Source organism: Ctenocephalides felis, unplaced genomic scaffold, assembly GCF_003426905.1.
Source record: "Ctenocephalides felis isolate EL2017-DRISC unplaced genomic scaffold, ASM342690v1 CF-g0.4_SCAFFOLD_01492, whole genome shotgun sequence".
NCBI lineage: Eukaryota > Metazoa > Arthropoda > Insecta > Siphonaptera > Pulicidae > Ctenocephalides > Ctenocephalides felis.
Window position 1 is genome coordinate 56,696,105 of NW_020537646.1, and position 22,254 is coordinate 56,718,358.

General features: G+C 32.5%; 2 protein-coding genes and 1 pseudogene across 2 annotated transcripts; all 3 read left to right on the forward strand.

The window, feature by feature from the left end:
• Nucleotides 1–22,254, forward strand: part of LOC113371434 — a 155,975-nt pseudogene that overhangs the window by 11,699 nt on the left and 122,022 nt on the right.
• LOC113371431 lies at nt 14,886–16,685 on the forward strand. The gene has a single exon (XM_026612060.1). The coding sequence runs from the start codon at nt 14,886–14,888 to the stop codon at nt 16,683–16,685; it is 1,800 nt and encodes a 599-aa protein (XP_026467845.1).
• Nucleotides 18,634–20,484, forward strand: LOC113371433 (asparagine-rich protein-like). The gene is made up of 3 exons (XM_026612061.1): nt 18,634–19,261; nt 19,802–20,227; nt 20,417–20,484. Exons 1-3 carry the CDS (start codon nt 18,634–18,636, stop codon nt 20,482–20,484), a joined length of 1,122 nt encoding a protein of 373 aa, XP_026467846.1.

Below are 22,254 nucleotides of genomic sequence, written 5' to 3' on the forward strand. Positions count from 1 at the left end.
CCTGTTGCACTGGTTTGGCAGTGCAGACTGGACACTTGCTTCGTATGACACCTGCCTCACCGCATCCGTAGCACGAAATTCGTGGCTCGACACGGGTTTCCGGTTTCTCCTTCTTCGGTACCTGCAGGGTTTTCTGCCTCTTCCGACATTCGCTAATGGTGTGGCCGATGTTGCCGCAGAAAGCGCAACTCTTCTTCTTTTCCGTGGTACTGCTGTCTCCTTTTCCTGCTTCCAAAAGGATTGCCTCGATGACGCGTGCCTTCTGTAGCAGCTCATCAAACGTCGTCACAGTAGTCCGTGCAACACGCTCACGGATTCTCATATGTAAAAGTCCGTAGAGCATGTCGATTTGTGTGTTGAGTGGCATCTCATAAGGTAGTTGGGCTAATAGAGCCCTCTTCTGACGGACGAATAAGTCCGTGCTTGTAGTTCTGTCTTGGCGTGTGCCGAAAAATTCGATAAAGATGCTGTGTGGAGGTTTACTAGTGGCAAACGAAGATTTTAGTAAACGGATTGCGTTGTCAAAGGTACTTGCCTCCGTTTTCACGCCTTCCCACCACGTAGCTGCTGTGTCTTGAAGCAGTAGTGGCAAACCTCGCAGAGCCATCTCGTCTGATATACCCTCTATAGCCTTGTACAGGACAATCATCGTCGTGAATTCCTCGACCTTCTCGGAATTCCTCGATCCGTTGAATCTGGCCGTGCATCTAGAGAAACTGCCTGCCGTCAGATCCGTCCGTACGCTTGCTTGCGTACAGAACTCAGTGAGAATTCTTTAACAACAGCTTCACCGGACCGTTGTAACTTCAATACTAGACTGAAGTCCCAAAAGTTGGTCAGGGTTGGTTCTTCCACCGATGGAGTTTAGAAACAACTAGCTAATAATTTCAGTGAGAAATATCTTAACCATAAAGCTTTTAGCCGCGGGCGAACTAAACACTTTTGACAATATTTCTGATTTTGCTTGGCTTTTTATATGATTCCTTCTACTCCTACTCTCGTAGTGGGGTTGCTTTTTTGGTGAGGGTGGTGGTTCCGAGTCTTCCTTCGTGTCCGTCCGAAAGCTTCTTCGCGTCCTTTCGGGGATCGTCGTCGGTTTATCTCACCAAAATCTTCGGGGATGAGATGGTCATTGATCTATGATGAACTCATCTCGCTTAAGGTCATCGGTAATTGGCTATGACAAAATTCTCTTCCGATGACGTAGAGTGTGTACATATTATTATCTTTCTCACACCCTCGCTGAGTCACAGGGCGAAGTTGCATGTATCATAGTATTTATCTTTTATCTTTCTTTAACCTAGACTGACTCATAGACTTAAGAAATTTTATCGCTTGCCTACACGGATGACGCGGATTGCATAAGTTCGTCATCCCTTTCTATCTGTACTCCTGAGGTCTAACGGTATCGTGAGTATTCGTAGTAGAGTCTTCCGTCCTTGTCGTACCTACGCTAGTGCGTATGCTGCATCTTGCTTCCACGTAGGACCCTACGCTCATCGTTGTATGTGTAAAACTATCTCTTTGGTGACGTCACGCGTATTCTGGGGTTGTTGACAAAAATGTTTACGTACAGCGAATTTTGTAAATATATTACGAATATTTGTTAAAATAATAATTGTTACATGACTAATATTAATTAAATATAGAATGTTACACAATTTTTTTTTACGCAAAATACTAATATATTGAAATGGATGAGTATTATTATTCGCAATAATATATTCCGATTCTTTTTTACGAAAAATACTAATATATTGAAATGGATGAGTACTATTATTTGCAATAATATTTTAGGATTCTTTTTTACGCAAAATTTTAATATATTGAAATGGATGAGTATTATTATTCGCAATAATATATTTCGATTCTTTTTTACGCAAAATACTAATATATTGAAATGGATGAGTATTATTATTCGCAATAATATATTTCGATTCTTTTTTACGCAAAATATTAATATATTGAAATTAATGAGTATTAGTATTCGCAATTATATATTTCGATTCTTTTTTACGCAAAATACTAATATATCGAAATGAATGAGTATTATTATTCGAAATAATATATTTCGATTCTTTTTCACGCAAAATACTAATTTATTAAAATAGATGAGTATTATTATTTGAAATAATTATATTTCGATTCTTTTTTTACGCAAAATACTCATGTATTGAAATTTTTGAATATCAACATGCGAACATATGGGTTTGAGTTTCTCGGAACCATTTAAACTTTAAATCCCATCGCTCCGAAGGGATGTTTCTCTACAAGTATCGAAATATTATCTTGACCGTCATATTACACTTTTATGTAAACATGTAACGGCTTTTTAAAGTTGCATGCTCGCTAAAATTATTCAACAGTTATAAAATATTATTTTACTTAAAAATATTAAAAATATTATTGCACTTAAAAATACTTAAAAAGTATTGCTTTTTGAATATAGTATCAGACTATTATATTGTTTTAATCAAAAATACTCAACTATTATTACTGGTATTTTTTTGAAACATTATAGAATTTGAAATTAGTATTGAAAAATTACAGTTAAAATTTAACAATATTGAAAATGATACTGATAACCCATCAGATACAAGCAATAGAGTTCATTCTAATATTGTGATATGATATTTAATGAGTTTTAGATCTTTCATGGACTTATGTTTGATTTTTATGAAAAGTACTCAAAATTGGATATTGAGTACTATCGATACTTTCGCCACGATATTTTTTTGACATCGATATTTTGATTAGATACTTTTTAAAGTACTCAATATCGATCTTTTGCCTCGATACTTCTAACACTACACATAACATAACTAAATGAGGACAGCATAAAATTAATATAATTTTGGGATTCAACTAACCACAAAGTTTTCGAAAATTATTAAATAATTTTTTTTTTTTAATTTTTGTGTGATGTTTAGAGAACACTACACTTTTGTACCAGAATTTTTATATATTTTAGTGACAATTCAATTTGATTGGTGTATAATTTAGTTATTACCATAATACAATTAATAATGCCGCAAAATTTTAAATATCGTTTTAATTAAGCACGATGCACATTTGTATAGTAGTTCAACAATTATTGTGAGCATTGCTGTAGCATGAATAGAAATCATATACCAATCAACGTACAGTCTGAGTGCCCCACTTGTTGAACTTTGTATGCAGTTCCTAGAGTATTTTACTTTTGATACTTTGTCGTATGTAACTTTTTTTTACAAACTGTACGTTGACGACATTTATCTTGCATTCCTACTTATCACATAACCAATTTCCTGAATTCGTTTAATAAATTCGACACACAGCTTTGTTCTACTGCAGAGACTCAACTTAACAACTCCATTATTTTTTTAGATATTACCCGTTTTATAAATGACGGCGCTATCACTACATGTTGGTATCAAAAATCCACTTGGTCTAGACCATAGTTTCCCAAACTTGTTTTCGCCGTGGACCCCTTGCGATATTTTTTGTTTTGTCATGGACCCCCTATATATAGTCATGGACCCCCTATATATGGTCGGTTTATCCGGGACAGTTCCGGGTTTCCATCTTTTGATCCGGGTTTTTTCAAAATCAATATTTGTCTCAGATTTTTGAAAAGTATAGGTTTAAATCTTAATTAAAATTTTCTCAATTAAAATTTCTTTTTTCTTAATTAAAATAAAATTACAACTACTTATCAAAATAATTATGTGAATCAATGTGTTTTTTATCTCTTGTGAAACGTTATGAATGAGAAAATTGCTTAATACAAAATTTCAAAGGCGAATTTAATTTCATAAAACTAAGAAAAGAAAACAAACAAGGCAATAGTAATTTTTTCAAGTTAATTATAAAGAAAATTGAACAGAGTTTTATAGAAGTCTCAAATTCGAAAAAACATATAGATTAAAAAATATAAGATATAATATAAAAGCATGGTAAAAGATGATTGTAACATATAATCGAGTTAAAAATCTTACTAAAAGCCCGCAATTGTAATTTGAAAAAAATATTTTTGAACTAACTGGATTTTATTGTATTTTTAAATGATATCTTTTTACTACGTAACATATATTTGTTATTTGTGATACTATTAACAGATCGTCCTATGCTCAACTTAATATATCGAGCAACAAAATGAATTTAGAATGGATTTCGCTGCGATAAATATATTAATGAGTTTAGTTTCAAAACTTAAGTAATAAATAGCGGCTTTATAATTATTTTTAATACATCATCAAATTGATCATATGTTATTGATCATATGTTATTGATCATATGTTATTGATCATATGTTATGCTTTACTGACTTAGACTTTTTTAAATTAAGCAAATTTGATTTTTAACTCCCCGTAGGGTAAGTTATAGTAGTCGCAAAAAAATCGAAAATGAACATTTTCATATATAGCATAATAATTTTTGCGAAGGCAGGTCTAGCGGTTTCAGAGTTCGAGTGAAAAAAGTAAAAAAATGCCATTTGGCGGTCAAAAATGATCATTCGACAAATGCATATCAAATTATCATATGTTGTATAGAGATTTTAATAATAAGTATGAATTTTGTTGGCATTTCTATGGTGCTTACGCGCTTCGATATTTTTTCTCTAAAACGCAGCACGATTGCTTTTAAAAAAAGTTCAAAATTCTCAGAAAAATTAAAAGTACATATAAAAAAATTTCGAAATAAAAAAAAAACAAATTTATCAAAAAAGTCAAAATATTTCAGAAATTTTAAATTCTCAAAAATACTTTTTTTAATGTTTTCAAAAAAATTTAAAGGTTTTTTAAAAAATTTAATTCACGGTACGGGAAGTTCCAGCAATTTGCCTTACGGCACGCTGTCATGCAACCAGTTACAACATTAATCCACGTGGAACAACTGACGGTATAACTGCTATAATAATCAGAAACATCATTAAGCACTACCAAACCTATAACATTTGTCAGTAAACATTTCATAAAAGCAACTTTCTTCAATAACCAACCCAGAAATAAACTATATCTGTAATTTACTGTCCACCAAAGCACAAAATTACCTATGTAATTTAAATGTCCAAAACTTTAGTTCAAAACACTTGAGTCCAAATTCTTTGCTGAAGGGACTAAAATTCAAATAAAATTTTGTTTAATTAATTTAATTTTGTTTGCCGTTTAAACCTCTATATTTGGCATTTACCCCAGTAGAAATACATCTGGAGATGTTTTTAATGCAAGCTAAATATTTACGCGTGTAGCTATGTTGAGCCCACGTTCACAACGTGCGATTAATGGGAGCGGTATATGAGACGGCAAATATTAGATTTACATGAATTTTCCATATTGCTAAATGTGGAATGAATATGAGCGATATATGATATGTTTTACATATGATTTTTCCATATTGCTGAATGTGAGCGATATATGAAACGCTGAATATGAGTTTTACATGGTTAATTCATATTGCTAAATGTAAGCTGTGTATGAAATTACTAAATATTGTAGGATTTAGAATATAGAATTATTCACATACAAATCATTTAAGATTTTGCTAATAAAGAACGAATGTGGAATATGTTTTTTCTTGCATTGCTCTATATATATATATATATATATATATATATATATATATATATATATATATATATATATATAAAGTTATGCTCAAATGCAATATTATAAAATATGTTTTGCCATTGATAAAAATTAAAACAGTAACAATATAATACAAATATTATTATACAATATTAGCTGCAGTTATATTTAAATTATTATTATCGAAAATAATTATATAAAAATAAATTTGGGCTTGACAAAATATTGTCGATAATAATCTTTTGAATGTTTATATTGGGTCGCCTATATCCACACAAGTCTCCTTTGCCTATTATATACAATATTTTTGTCCATGTATGCGTGCACGAAGGGCTGCGAGCTCCGACTTGCAACGCATATTTTCTGTCCCTTTCAAGTACTCACAGAAGTGCAGCGCTCTCATTCTGCCCAGCTGCGATCAGTTATGGCCAAATATATACCGTTATGTGTACATCAGTTATGTATACATATTCGGTAACGATTTATTAACCAAAAGTATTAAATTTATTAATTTTTTAAACTATTACATATCGTAAAATATTCGACAGAGATTGCGACCCTGATTTTTGACTCACTAGCCTAGCATAAAAACGTCGCCGCTTATTATGTAGTATATAATATATAAACAATGAAGATATATATATATATATATATATATATATATATATATATATATCACTAATGATTTATAGATTACGTTTTTGAAGGAACGTGAAAACTGGCTGTCATTAAAAAGGCTGGAAAAATGTCTTAAAAGATGTACTGCCTGATATCTATTTCCGCATAAATAAATAATTAAATAAATAAATAATATATATATAAATATATATATACGCTAACTAACTCATATTTTTATTGTATTAAATGTAAATATTTGATGGAACCGCACGTTAATTATCAGTGTGCGAAATTCGACAAACATACACACATAGAAATGCGTCTTCACTGCACATGTTACTGCAGAAGAAAGTTCTCGAAGCGTTGTTCGAGAAATTTGTTAAATCTTTAAGTAAAAACAATAATAATAGTGTGTAAACTGTGATAAAATTAATAAAAGTTAATGTGGTGATAAAATATTGTTTTGTGAAATTAAAAACAAAACTTGGTGTGTGAAATTGTAGTGTATAATAGTATCAATGGTGTATAATATGAAATAATAATTTGTTATAACCTCACTTACATGGAAAATCAAATGAACAAACAAGTGAACTCTTAATATCTCAAATGATTAGTACTTATACACACGCAAACATTTATTATGACACGAAAAGTTATATCATAAATATTAAGTATATTTTTAATATTTTATATCCCATAATCATTAAAAATAATATGTAGACTGTAATAAAATTAATTATGGCACAAAATGTTATATTATAGATACTAAATATATTTTAAATATTATATATCTTATAATCATGAAAAATGATATGTAAATTGTAATAAAAATGATAAAAAAAATATATTGACTATTTAAAAATTGTATATATTCATTCAGAATACATAATTTTTTTTATTAATGGTGTTTGTTCAATATTAATTAAATAATATTTAATATTTCAGAATATAGGATCAATAATTTTGAATATGGTTTATATAAGTTTTTCAATATGGTATAAATATTATTTCTACATATTCTCCTTACATTCGGAATATGAACGTAATATGGAAAAATGTTAAGCAAATCATATAAGCTAAATATCATACTCCCGCATTTGTCCCTCATTACGAATCTGAGCGGAATACGGCCGAATGTTAACAAAATCGTATGGGCTCAATATCCGGAAACTATATTTAGTGAACTGTAATAACAATTCGAATCATTATTTTGTTTAATAATTACAAAACGCGTTGCTAGTTATATGTAGGTTACGCGACCATCGGAAGTGCTTACTGTTGGATTTTGTAAATAGGTTGTAAACAATAATTTAGTATATAAGAGTTAGACAAAAGTTAGACAGTCAGTCAAACCTGGAGTCAGTAAGCTCACAGTCAAACCTGGAGAGAAGCTTGGAGTCAAGCTTGGAGCCAGACATAGTATTCAGTAAAATGTAGTCTTTGCTGATATGATAACCAAAAGGTTATCAACAAATATTAATTGTAACAATAGTGAATAATAAAGTATCATTCGAAGAAAGAAGTGTGTTTACAAATTACTATCAAATCGCTGTTCGTCCTAAAGGCCTTTTCACACTACCAATGGACTCTGGAGAGTCCACATCACAAATATAATATTTCAACAACTATTCAACTGTTCACCGCTCGGGTCCAGCCTATCATTATAACTCCTGGTCGTACTGGTGATCTAGAACATACCTCCCAATATATCAACCACCAGCCAGGACAATTCATGGTGGCTTAGCGGTTTTTTCCCTCGTAGCGCTGAAGAATTTTCTGACGGAGACATCGAATTCAAAGCTGCCACAACTCGACAAACCGAACGATCATTCGAAGCACAAACTAAGGGATGGTGGCGCCTACCGAAGAACTTTAGAACGAACGCGAGACTACGACTAACTTGGACATAACTATCTCATCGGATTCAAGTAAGCAAATCAAAATTAATCATATATCAAGATGGAACCCATTTTTGAAGAAGCTAGAGAAGGTAAAGATAATAGTATAGAAATAAATAAATTTAGAATTCAATTAGCAATTAGCACTATACCCGAATTCAATGGCAATTCAGATGACCTTTATAGATTTTTAAGTACTGTAGACTCAATTTTAGATGATGTAGATTTTAAGACATACAAATTTATATCAAAAATTGTTATTTGTAAATTAAGTGGAACAGCTTTTGATTGCATTAGACGGGCTGATTATCAGTTATGGAATAATGTCAAACCTATTCTAATTAAACGTTTTAAAGATAGAAGGTCCATCGCTGAGTTACATCACGAGCTAGCAACAACAACAAGAGAAAATGGGGAATCGATTGAGAAGTTTGCAGAGAAACTTGAGAGTTTGCTTACGTTAATAAACAACGAATGCTATTTTACACAAAATGAAATAGCGTATCCATCATATTGTGACTTGGCTTTGGCAGTTTTTGTTAAAGGCCTACCATTGGACTTGAAAATTATAGTTAAAGCAGCCAAACCGGAAAATTTGAAAGATGCTATGCACATTGCTGCAAAGGAAGAAAAATATTTAAACATCAGATCTGATAAAAAATACAACCCATTCGTCACTTGCAGATACTGCAAGAAAAGGGGACACAACATTAACCAATGTCGAAAACTTACAAATAGGAAAAGAGATGACAAACTTAGAATCTACAATGGTGGAAATGACGATAGAATGGACTACGAAAGTAATAAGGATCTGAAATATACAAAAACATATGATGATACATACAAGGCATTCATAACAACTAAGGAAGAATCCGAAGAATTCGAAGAATCCGAAGAACAAGAAGAATACAAAGAAGAAAGTTTGACTCACAACACCAAAATAGAAGAGTTGACGACAATCGCTGCAAATTCATACGAAGAAGAAAAGGATCTATGTGTGGCCGAAGATATGGAACAAACCACACGTGCAAATTCATACGAAGAAGAAAAGGATCTATATGTGGCAAAAGATATGGAACAAACCATACGAACAAATTCATACGAAGAAGAAAAGGATCTGAACATATATGTGGCACAAGATATGGAACAAACCCAAGATGAGGTTTACAACATGAAAGAAATTAATGATAAACAAGAAGAAATAAGAATACTTAATGATGAAGGACCAGAATTTATGAAAACTATTCCCATTAAAATAAAGAAGAAAAAGAAAAAGAAAAGAAATATTAAAAGAAGAAAAATTAATGATGAAATTATAGAAGAAAATAATCAAGAAACCAGGGAATATAAAGTTAATATGATAAGAAAATTACCTTCACAACAAAAATTGTCAATAAATGAAAATATAGCCACTATTACAGATATGTTCAACCGTAAGAATATGAATTTGAACACAAAGGAGAAATATGCACATTTACAAAGCCAAAGCAGCAGAAAATTGATATCGTCGCCAACACATGTAAAGAAGAGAAACATTCCCGATTTTATTATATTCAGAACAGCACCAAAATTGTTTAATTATAAATACCGGAAGAAACTGAAAACTCGCCAGGTGTAAACACAGTAATAACAACGCAAGTCATTTTGTTTGGTTGACACATAAGCGAATTCTCATATTTCAAAGCAACATTTGTTCAATTTTGATTACCCAGCAAATTTCGAATATATCAAGAATTAACAATACAACGTAAATTTGAATTTTCATTAATTACTATTTATGATTTAAATTATCAAATGCAAGATTCTTTACGCCATTAATATTTTTTTGCAGATTTTAAAGACATTTTTCATATTATGATTTTTATGCTCTATTGATATAACAGTTTTGAAAAAAAATATTTTGCATCATTTATGGTAAGTTGTTCGAAGCATATTTTGTTTTACCGGAATAAGATTTAAATTTCAGTGATGCCTTTACATAATCAGCGACCATCTAATTTGCATTCAACTGCTGATTTTTTTATATGTATGTTATTAAAGATTTATTCATGTAGAGATAAAAAATAAAATTATTATTAGATTTTTTTTCAGAGCACATTATTTGTAAACATATTCTAACAGTAATGACACTTTTGAGGACAAAAGTTTTTAAGGGCCGAAGGAAGAAGAGATGGAACTCATTTTTTTTAATTTTTTTCTCAATTTTTATAGTTTTCCGAGGACGAAAAACTTTTGAAGAGGGAGGTTGAACTGTAATAACAATTCGAATCAATATTTTGTTTAATAATTACAAAACGCGTTGCTAGTTATATGTAGGTTATGCGGACATCGGAAGTGCTTACTGTTGGATTTTGTAAATAGGTTGTAAACAATAATTTAGTATATAAGAGTTAGACAAAAGTTAGACAGTCAGTCAAACCTGGAGTCAGTAAGCTCACAGTCAAACCTGGAGAGAAGCTTGGAGTCAAGCTTGGAGCCAGACATAGTATTCAGTAAAATGTAGTCTTTGCTGATATGATAACCAAAAGGTTATCAACAAATATTAATTGTAACAATAGTGAATAATAAAGTATCATTCGAAGAAAGAAGTGTGTTTACAAATTACTATCAAATCGCTGTTCGTCCTAAAGGCCTTTTCACACTACCAATGGACTCTGGAGAGTCCACATCACAAATATAATATTTCAACAACTATTCAACTGTTCACCGCTCGGGTCCAGCCTATCATTATAACTCCTGGTCGTACTGGTGATCTAGAACATACCTCCCAATATATCAACCACCAGCCAGGACAATTCATTAGCTTACATAAAAATCATATTCAGGTCAGATTCATTGCTACTAGGGTATAAATTCTAAAGGCAAAAATCTTACCGAAATTAAGCTTTTCAACAGCCAGCGTACATTCGAGCTCGAGCAACCGAACTGAACGGATCGGAGCGACTAGTAAGTACAATAAAAGTGTTACATAAGTAATGGTTTATAATGGAGTATAAACCGTTCGAACCCGGCGGGGTATCAATACCTGCAGTGATAGATAAGGAATACAATAGCACGGAGGTCGAAACAGGCATCCAAATAGGCAAATCGATTAATGTTATCAACAATGATGAAGTAATGGAAAGTGATTTTTCGGAAGAAAGTGACAGTGAATTTTTAGATACAACAGTTTTACCGAGCAATGTGGAAAATAATTCGCGGAGTGATAATAATACATCGATAAATCGAGTGAATTTAAATAATATGAATGGTGATGACAATAAAGTTATGTTGCGAAAAAACAATAAAAGAAGCAAGAATAAAGCTAGTTTAAAAACGGTTAATATACCCGAAGAATTAATCAAGAAATTGATAAAATTGGATTCTAAAAAAGACAAAGTAACAACATTAAATGAAAATATGGAGGATAACCCAGGTTGCAGCAGCACTGGAAAAAGTAAAAGTTGGATAGAAATGATGGATGAAGAAAGTAATATGACAAATAAAGATAACAGTAGAAATAATAAAATAAACGAAGAAATTAATTATTATGAACCCTATGATGAAGGACCGTATACGGTTTTTGCAGAATCAACTAACGAAAGCATTGGCAGATTTCACAATCTAGCTTTAGGCAGATTGATATTCAAACAATCGCTTAACATAAGCAAAAATATCATAGATATCTCAAAGATCGGGAGAAACAAAATTAAATTAGTATTTAAAGACTACTTTTATGCTAATAAATTAATCAAAGAGAAAATTTTGGAAAAATTTAACATACGTACGTACATCCCAAGACATAAATTATACAGAACCGGCATTATTTTTAACGTTGAACCCGACATGGATGAGCAAGAAATCATGGATGTTATTAGATCGGATATCAAAATATTAGAGGTCAAATGCATTAAAAAAAGAAACTTAGAAAAAATAAATATAAAATCACAAATGGTAAAAATAGTGTTCAGGGGTAACTATCTGCCAGAATACGTCTCAATGTATTCGGTTAGGTGTGCTGTTAGTCCTTACATTCAATCTGTAATGCAATGCCACAAATGCTGGCGTTATGGACATATAAAAAATCAATGCAAAAGCAAGATAAGATGCCGATTTTGTTCAGAAGAACACTCTCATGAAAATTGCCATATCGTGTCAGACTTTATATGTGCAGTATGCCATGGAAACCATCAAGCAAACGACAAAGAATGTAAATTCTTCAAAGTAAATAAAGAAATAAAAGAAATGATGGCACTACATAACATATCTTATCTTGAAGCTAAAAACATGATGTGGAAAAAAGGATATGCTGAGGCTGCTAAGATCAACCCGTACAATCCGGGGTTTGATTCATCGTTTCCGAGACTAAACGGCAATACCGAAATGGATTCACACAGACATAAAAATAAATATGAATTATTGAATAGTTTAGATGAACCAGAAATTAACATTGACAAAGACAGATTAATGTTAATGAATAAACCAAGAAATATTATGTATAAACGTCGAACAGAATACTTGAGGCCGATCAATCGATATAACAGAGACCAGATAAATGAAAAATCTGAAAAAAGAAACCAAGAACAACTAAGCCTAAACAGTAATAGGACCAATAAAAAGAAAGAAAATAAACGACAATTAAATCATTTTATAGAATTGGCATTGAAACTTCGAGAAAAAATAGAATGTGAGAGAAATAAAGAAAGTAAAGAGATAGATGAAATTATATATAAGTTAAAATGGAATACACATACCATTATGAATTACTTAAACCAGAACAATAAAACAGGTATAGATAATTGTGATAAAGATGAAATACTCAATAAAATAAGTGCAGTCAATTCTAACGAAAGTTAGAAGATAGTGAAAAAATAATTATAACAAATACCAACCAAAGATGGATAATATAAATATTTTACAATTAAATTGTAGATCTTTAAGAGCAAATAAGGAAAGCATCGAAAATCTTATGTTTCATAAGAAAATTCATATGGCAGCTCTTACTGAAACATGGCTGAAACAGGGCCAATTATTTAAATTCAAAGGGTATAACATATTTCGACAGGACAGACAGGACGGCTACGGTGGTTCGGCCATATTGATCAAAGATAACATTCCGTGCGAAGAATTCGCACATTCACTAAGTAACCGAGACATACAAATGACCGCGGTAATAATTAAATCGGCTACTCCGTTCTGTTTAGTTTCAATTTATTGCGCACCACAGGCAACAAAGGATCTATACTTAATCAAAAATATCATCGAACAGATTCCTGTCAGAATAATTCTAACAGGAGATTTCAATAGCAAACATTTAGCTTGGGGTAATGAAATAACTGACAAAGGAGGAGCTATTATTTACGACATTGCGGATAGCCTTAATCTGTTAATGCTGAATGACGGAACGCATACGACAACACAAACGCCTAGGAAGAAATCAGCCGCCATCGACCTGACGTTCTGTTCGCCTTCTGGTCATGATAGACTTCATTGGAGCGTAATTCCAGATAATGTAGGCTCTGATCATTTGCTTATCTTAATAAAGATGCAATTCAAGTATAATACGAGAGTGGGATGGTATTCAGGCAGAAAATGGATGACTAAGAAGGCAAATTGGAATGAGTATAGATTAGATATCGAAGAGACTGTAGAGACATCATACATTCCAAATGATTCGGAAGACATGTATAATTTTATTCAAGAAACAATAAATAATGCAGCCACTAAGCACATCAAACAGTATAAATTACCAAGATCGGATTCATTTAAACCGGCGTTATGGTGGGATAACGAATGCGAAATTCAAGTTAGGAAAAGAAGAATAGCATTTAAGAGACTAAAAGCTCAATTCAACTACAAAAATTACCTGGAGCTCCAAAAAATCACAGCACAGACTAGAAAACTATTTAAAACAAAAAAAGAGAAAAATGGCTTGAATTCGTGAATTCCATCAATAGAAATACAAACATGAATAAATTATGGAACATTGTAAAAAGATTAAATAATAAAAATAATGGCGAGTCTCCAATTCAGCAAATGAGTGACAATTTCTGCGAGACAATTTTGAAGATCCACACGCCTGACTTTGTACCTGGTCCCGTACAATACTCCCAAGACCAAGCAGAAGAAGCAAGTGATGACCACGCAATTCACGAAATCGAAGGACGCATCGATTATGAGGAGCTAGAACTGGCACTAAAAGACAAAAGAAATAGCTCGCCAGGATTTGATAACATCACATACATTATGATTAAAGAATGCCCCAAAGCATTCAAATGTATAATAGTTGAAATGTTCAACTTTATATTAAATTCAAGTTGGATCCCGGAAGATTGGAAAATTGCGGTGCTAGTGCCAATACTAAAACCGCAAAAAGATCCAAGTGATCATAAATCCTATCGACCAATAATGCTTCTTCCTTGTCTCACGAAAATCTTTGAAAGCATTTTAAAAAAAAGATTAGAATGGTACATAGAGAAAAAGGGTATATTAAACAAATATCAATTCGGATTTAGGAGAGGAAAAGGTACAATCGACTTGTTAAGCGAGCTACTTGTAGATCTTTATAGTGCATTGACAGATAATAAAGAAGTGCTACTAGTTACGGCCGATATTGAAAAGGCATATGATCATGTTGATCATAATATTCTCAAAAAGAAGCTACATAATTATAAGATCCCAGACAATTTTTATTATTATAATGTCACTGCTATCCAATAGGAAAATTTACGTGAGAAATAAGAATCGTCTAATAGGGCCAAGGACAGCATATACGGGCATCCCACAAGGTTCGATTCTGAGCCCTCTCCTATTTAACATCTATATGGCAGACTTTATATCGTCAGAAGGGACAAGAGTCAAAAAACTACAATATGCGGACGATCTGATTATGTACACAGTTTCTCACTCAGTAGAGCATTGTAGAACAGAATTGGCTAATGCCATATCAAACGATTTGGAATGGATGCGGAATAATAGACTTGCTTTGGAACCGAGAAAGACCAAAAGCATAATTTTTACCAGGCATAGAGCTCCCAAAAATATGCATGGAATAGATATTGACATGACAAGAATCGAAATATTAGAAAACATTAAAATCCTGGGTGTGACTTTTGATAAAAAATTAAATTTCAACAAGCACATAAGCGAGATTTTACTCAAATGCGAGAAAGGCATTAATTTACTCAAAAGAGTATGTAACACCAGCTGGGGTACACACCCAAATGCATGTCTTTCTTTATATAAGGCTATCATTAGACCCCATTTCGACTATGGCTGTCAAATATACGGAGGATTGTCCGCAGGCTTATATAAAAAGTTGAGTAGAGCGCAATTTGCAGCTATAAGAACATGTCTGGGATCTTTAAAATCAACCCCCACTAACTCTTTATTAGCTGCAGCCGGGGAAGCTCCCTTAGATATAAGAAAACAAGTACTAACGAATAGATTCTTGATCAAAAAATTTAATTTTGATCATTCATGGATTCAAGATCAGTTGGAGGCTCTGGCAGTTCGACATTTCAATAATAGGTACTGGTTTAATAAACCGATCCCTCCGCTAGTTGCTGGTTTCCATTCATTAAAGTCTTTAGAAGATAACATCATAATAAGCAACAGATTGGCGTACTATACAGTGACTTGGAAAGCAACGATTCCCAAAAAATATATACACCTATCAGACGAATTAGTCAGTGGAAAGAATATGAATAAGAAAACAATCAATCTGGAATTGCACGCCTTACTGAACACTAGATGGGAAAAGTATATACAAATCTATACGGACGGCTCAAAAACTGATGACGGCGTTGGCTGTGCTGTATACATACCAAGCCAGGATATACAGCTTCAAATTAAACTCCCAGATTGGGCATCAATATTTACTGCAGAATTGACGGCTATCAACAGTGCGCTAGACCTAATTAAGGAACATAATTTAAAGAAGGCAATAATTCTTTCTGATAGCATGTCCTCACTGCATGCCTTAAATATGCCTAAAGATTATGGCAATCCTTTAATATTCGACTGTTTACAAAAAATAGAAAAGCTAAACAACAATAACTACAGGATCGAGTTAGTATGGATAAGAGGCCATCACAATATCACCGGGAACGAGATCGCGGATAGCCTGGCCAAAGAGGCACAAAACTCAGCCACTTTAATTAAAAAAGCTCCTGCCGTGGATCTGAAACGAAAGATCACAAAAATGGGGATGTTGCATTGGCAAAAAATATTTGATCTCGAATCAGCGTCAAAAGGTATATTATTCCGACCGTGTAAACCGATAGTGTCCAGAAACACATGGTTTGAAAAATTGAACTGGAACAGAAGAGAGATATCTACAATATGCAGATTAAGATTGGCGCACACGAAGAATAATGTTCATCTATTTAGGATTGGGATAAAACAAGACCCGTTCTGTTCGTGCAGCACTGTACTGGACACAATAGATCACATATTGTGGAGTTGTCCATTGTATGAAAGGCAACGAATAATACTGTTTAAAAAGCTTCAACAGAGAAAGGTGTCATTTCCTATAAATGCTAGGTTCATCATTAGTAGTAATAACATTGATTTGTACAGAATACTGATAGACTTTGTAAATGAATCCAATATAAGGTTATAGAGTAGGATGTTTTTAGGTTTGTTTATTGTAACTATTCTATTGTAATACCAATATATTGTGATTTTTAATTTTAATTTTCTTCTTAGTTTATATTTATATTTTTGTATTGTAATTTGTAATGGCTGTATGACTAAGGAGTCGAGGCCAGTTAATAAATAATAAAAAAAAAAAAAAAAAAAAAAAAACAGCCAGCGTATAGTTTAACCACAACTCGAATGCCTACATGCTACAACTTACTACAGCTACAACTTACTTTATATAAATATGTAATGTTTTTCTTTACTTTTTGAATCATTTCTAAATATTGGCAACGATATTAAAAGATTTATTGTAAATCTATATATGTATTATATTACCGTTTAACGTAAATAAATAGATTTTAACATGATGTATTAATATATATATATATAATTGTAATCCACTGCCGTGGACCCCCAAATTTTGTTTTTGGCGCCGTGGACCCCTTGAAAGTTGCCATGGACCCCTGGGGGTCCATGTGGACCACTTTGGGAATCACTGGTCTAGACTTTGTTTAAACTACCATTTCTATCACCCCAAATCAACTAATAGCCATCTTTCTTTCTTATCCATCATATTGGGAAAAAAATATTAAGTTGATATATTCTACCCTTCAAAATAATTCTTATTCTCTACAACATTTGAGCTCAGTAATAAATAATAGGTTACCCTCTCTTCGTAATAAATTCCGTACATCTTCCTCATTTACATTCCAATCACACCAAAATAGTATCACTTCACAAACCCTTAACTGTAAGTTCATTGACTGTAATGATTGTTCAAATTGCTATGTTGGTGAAACTTCACAATTTTTCTTAAAACGAATGCGCCAACACGAACTCAATAGCTTAAACAAGAAACAAAATAAAACCATGATCACCGAACATGTTTAAAGTCGGAGAACTTCAAAGTGATGCCTTTACATAATCAGCGACCATCTAATTTGCATTCAACTGCTGATTTTTTTATATGTATGTTATTAAAGATTTATTCATGTAGAGATAAAAAATAAAATTATTATTAGATTTTTTTTCAGAGCACATTATTTGTAAACATATTCTAACAGTAATGACACTTTTGAGGACAAAAGTTTTTAAGGGCCGAAGGAAGAAGAGATGGAACTCATTTTTTTTAATTTTTTTCTCAATTTTTATAGTTTTCCGAGGACGAAAAACTTTTGAAGAGGGAGGTTGAACTGTAATAACAATTCGAATCATTATTTTGTTTAATAATTACAAAACGCGTTGCTAGTTATATGTAGGTTACGCGGACATCGGAAGTGCTTACTGTTGGATTTTGTAAATAGGTTGTAAACAATAATTTAGTATATAAGAGTTAGACAAAAGTTAGACAGTCAGTCAAACCTGGAGTCAGTAAGCTCACAGTCAAACCTGGAGAGAAGCTTGGAGTCAAGCTTGGAGCCAGACATAGTATTCAGTAAAATGTAGTCTTTGCTGATATGATAACCAAAAGGTTATCAACAAATATTAATTGTAACAATAGTGAATAATAAAGTATCATTCGAAGAAAGAAGTGTGTTTACAAATTACTATCAAATCGCTGTTCGTCCTAAAGGCCTTTTCACACTACCAATGGACTCTGGAGAGTCCACATCACAAATATAATATTTCAACAACTATTCAACTGTTCACCGCTCGGGTCCAGCCTATCATTATAACTCCTGGTCGTACTGGTGATCTAGAACATACCTCCCAATATATCAACCACCAGCCAGGACAATTCATTAGCTTACATAAAAATCATATTCAGGTCAGATTCATTGCTACTAGGGTATAAATTCTAAAGGCAAAAATCTTACCGAAATTAAGCTTTTCAACAGCCAGCGTACATTCGAGCTCGAGCAACCGAACTGAACGGATCGGAGCGACTAGTAAGTACAATAAAAGTATTACATAAGTAATGGTTTATAATGGAGTATAAACCGTTCGAACCCGGCGGGGTATCAATACCTGCAGTGATAGATAAGGAATACAATAGCACGGAGGTCGAAACAGGCATCCAAATAGGCAAATCGATTAATGTTATCAACAATGATGAAGTAATGGAAAGTGATTTTTCGGAAGAAAGTGACAGTGAATTTTTAGATACAACAGTTTTACCGAGCAATGTGGAAAATAATTCGCGGAGTGATAATAATACATCGATAAATCAAGTGAATTTAAATAATATGAATGGTGATGACAATAAAGTTATGTTGCGAAAAAACAATAAAAGAAGCAAGAATAAAGCTAGTTTAAAAACGGTTAATATACCCGAAGAATTAATCAAGAAATTGATAAAATTGGATTCTAAAAAAGACAAAGTAACAACATTAAATGAAAATATGGAGGATAACCCAGGTTGCAGCAGCACTGGAAAAAGTAAAAGTTGGATAGAAATGATGGATGAAGAAAGTAATATGACAAATGAAGATAACAGTAGAAATAATAAAATAAACGAAGAAATTAATTATTATGAACCCTATGATGAAGGACCGTATACGGTTTTTGCAGAATCAACTAACGAAAGCATTGGCAGATTTCACAATCTAGCTTTAGGCAGATTGATATTCAAACAATCGCTTAACATAAGCAAAAATATCATAGATATCTCAAAGATCGGGAGAAACAAAATTAAATTAGTATTTAAAGACTACTTTTATGCTAATAAATTAATCAAAGAGAAAATTTTGGAAAAATTTAACATACGAACGTACATCCCAAGACATAAATTATACAGAACCGGCATTATTTTTAACGTTGAACCCGACATGGATGAGCAAGAAATCATGGATGTTATTAGATCGGATATCAAAATATTAGAGGTCAAATGCATTAAAAAAAGAAACTTAGAAAAAATAAATATAAAATCACAAATGGTAAAAATAGTGTTCAGGGGTAACTATCTGCCAGAATACGTCTCAATGTATTCGGTTAGGTGTGCTGTTAGTCCTTACATTCAATCTGTAATGCAATGCCACAAATGCTGGCGTTATGGACATATAAAAAATCAATGCAAAAGCAAGATAAGATGCCGATTTTGTTCAGAAGAACACTCTCATGAAAATTGCCATATCGTGTCAGACTTTATATGTGCAGTATGCCATGGAAACCATCAAGCAAACGACAAAGAATGTAAATTCTTCAAAGTAAATAAAGAAATAAAAGAAATGATGGCACTACATAACATATCTTATCTTGAAGCTAAAAACATGATGTGGAAAAAAGGATATGCTGAGGCTGCTAAGATCAACCCGTACAATCCGGGGTTTAATTCATCGTTTCCGAGACTAAACGGCAATACCGAAATGGATTCACACAGACATAAAAATAAATATGAATTATTGAATAGTTTAGATGAACCAGAAATTAACATTGACAAAGACAGATTAATGTTAATGAATAAACCAAGAAATATTATGTATAAACGTCGAACAGAATACTTGAGGCCGATCAATCGATATAACAGAGACCAGATAAATGAAAAACCTGAAAAAAGAAACCAAGAACAACTAAGCCTAAACAGTAATAGGACCAATAAAAAGAAAGAAAATAAACGACAATTAAATCATTTTATAGAATTGGCATTGAAACTTCGAGAAAAAATAGAATGTGAGAGAAATAAAGAAAGTAAAGAGATAGATGAAATTATATATAAGTTAAAATGGAATACACATACCATTATGAATTACTTAAACCAGAACAATAAAACAGGTATAGATAATCGTGATAAAGATGAAATACTCAATAAAATAAGTGCAGTCAATTCTAACGAAAGTTAGAAGATAGTGAAAAAATAATTATAACAAATACCAACCAAAGATGGATAATATAAATATTTTACAATTAAATTGTACATCTTTAAGAGCAAATAAGGAAAGCATCGAAAATCTTATGTTTCATAAGAAAATTCATATGGCAGCTCTTACTGAAACATGGCTGAAACAGGGCCAATTATTTAAATTCAAAGGGTATAACATATTTCGACAGGACAGACAGGACGGCTACGGTGGTTCGGCCATATTGATCAAAGATAACATTCCGTGCGAAGAATTCGCACATTCACTAAGTAACCGAGACATACAAATGACCGCGGTAATAATTAAATCGGCTACTCCGTTCTGTTTAGTTTCAATTTATTGCGCACCACAGGCAACAAAGGATCTATACTTAATCAAAAATATCATCGAACAGATTCCTGTCAGAATAATTCTAACAGGAGATTTCAATAGCAAACATTTAGCTTGGGGTAATGAAATAACTGACAAAGGAGGAGCTATTATTTACGACATTGCGGATAGCCTTAATCTGTTAATGCTGAATGACGGAACGCATACGACAACACAAACGCCTAGGAAGAAATCAGCCGCCATCGACCTGACGTTCTGTTCGCCTTCTGTTCATGATAGACTTCATTGGAGCGTAATTCCAGATAATGTAGGCTCTGATCATTTGCTTATCTTAATAAAGATGCAATTCAAGTATAATACGAGAGTGGGATGGTATTCAGGCAGAAAATGGATGACTAAGGAGGCAAATTGGAATGAGTATAGATTAGATATCGAAGAGACTGTAGAGACATCATACATTCCAAATGATTCGGAAGACATGTATAATTTTATTCAAGAAACAATAAATAATGCAGCCACTAAGCACATCAAACAGTATAAATTACCAAGATCGGATTCATTTAAACCGGCGTTATGGTGGGATAACGAATGCGAAATTCAAGTTAGGAAAAGAAGAATAGCATTTAAGAGACTAAAAGCTCAATTCAACTACAAAAATTACCTGGAGCTCCAAAAAATCACAGCACAGACTAGAAAACTATTTAAAACAAAAAAAAGAGAAAAATGGCTTGAATTCGTGAATTCCATCAATAGAAATACAAACATGAATAAATTATGGAACATTGTAAAAAGATTAAATAATAAAAATAATGGCGAGTCCCCAATTCAGCAAATGAGTGACAATTTCTGCGAGACAATTTTGAAGATCCACACGCCTGACTTTGTACCTGGTCCCGTACAATACTCCCAAGACCAAGCAGAAGAAGCAAGTGATGACCACGCAATTCACGAAATCGAAGGACGCATCGATTATGAGGAGCTAGAACTGGCACTAAAAGACAAAAGAAATAGCTCGCCAGGATTTGATAACATCACATACATTATGATTAAAGAATGCCCCAAAGCATTCAAATGTATAATAGTTGAAATGTTCAACTTTATATTAAATTCAAGTTGGATCCCGGAAGATTGGAAAATTGCGGTGCTAGTGCCAATACTAAAACCGCAAAAAGATCCAAGTGATCATAAATCCTATCGACCAATAATGCTTCTTCCTTGTCTCACGAAAATCTTTGAAAGCATTTTAAAAAAAAGATTAGAATGGTACATAGAGAAAAAGGGTATATTAAACAAATATCAATTCGGATTTAGGAGAGGAAAAGGTACAATCGACTTGTTAAGCGAGCTACTTGTAGATCTTTATAGTGCATTGACAGATAATAAAGAAGTGCTACTAGTTACGGCCGATATTGAAAAGGCATA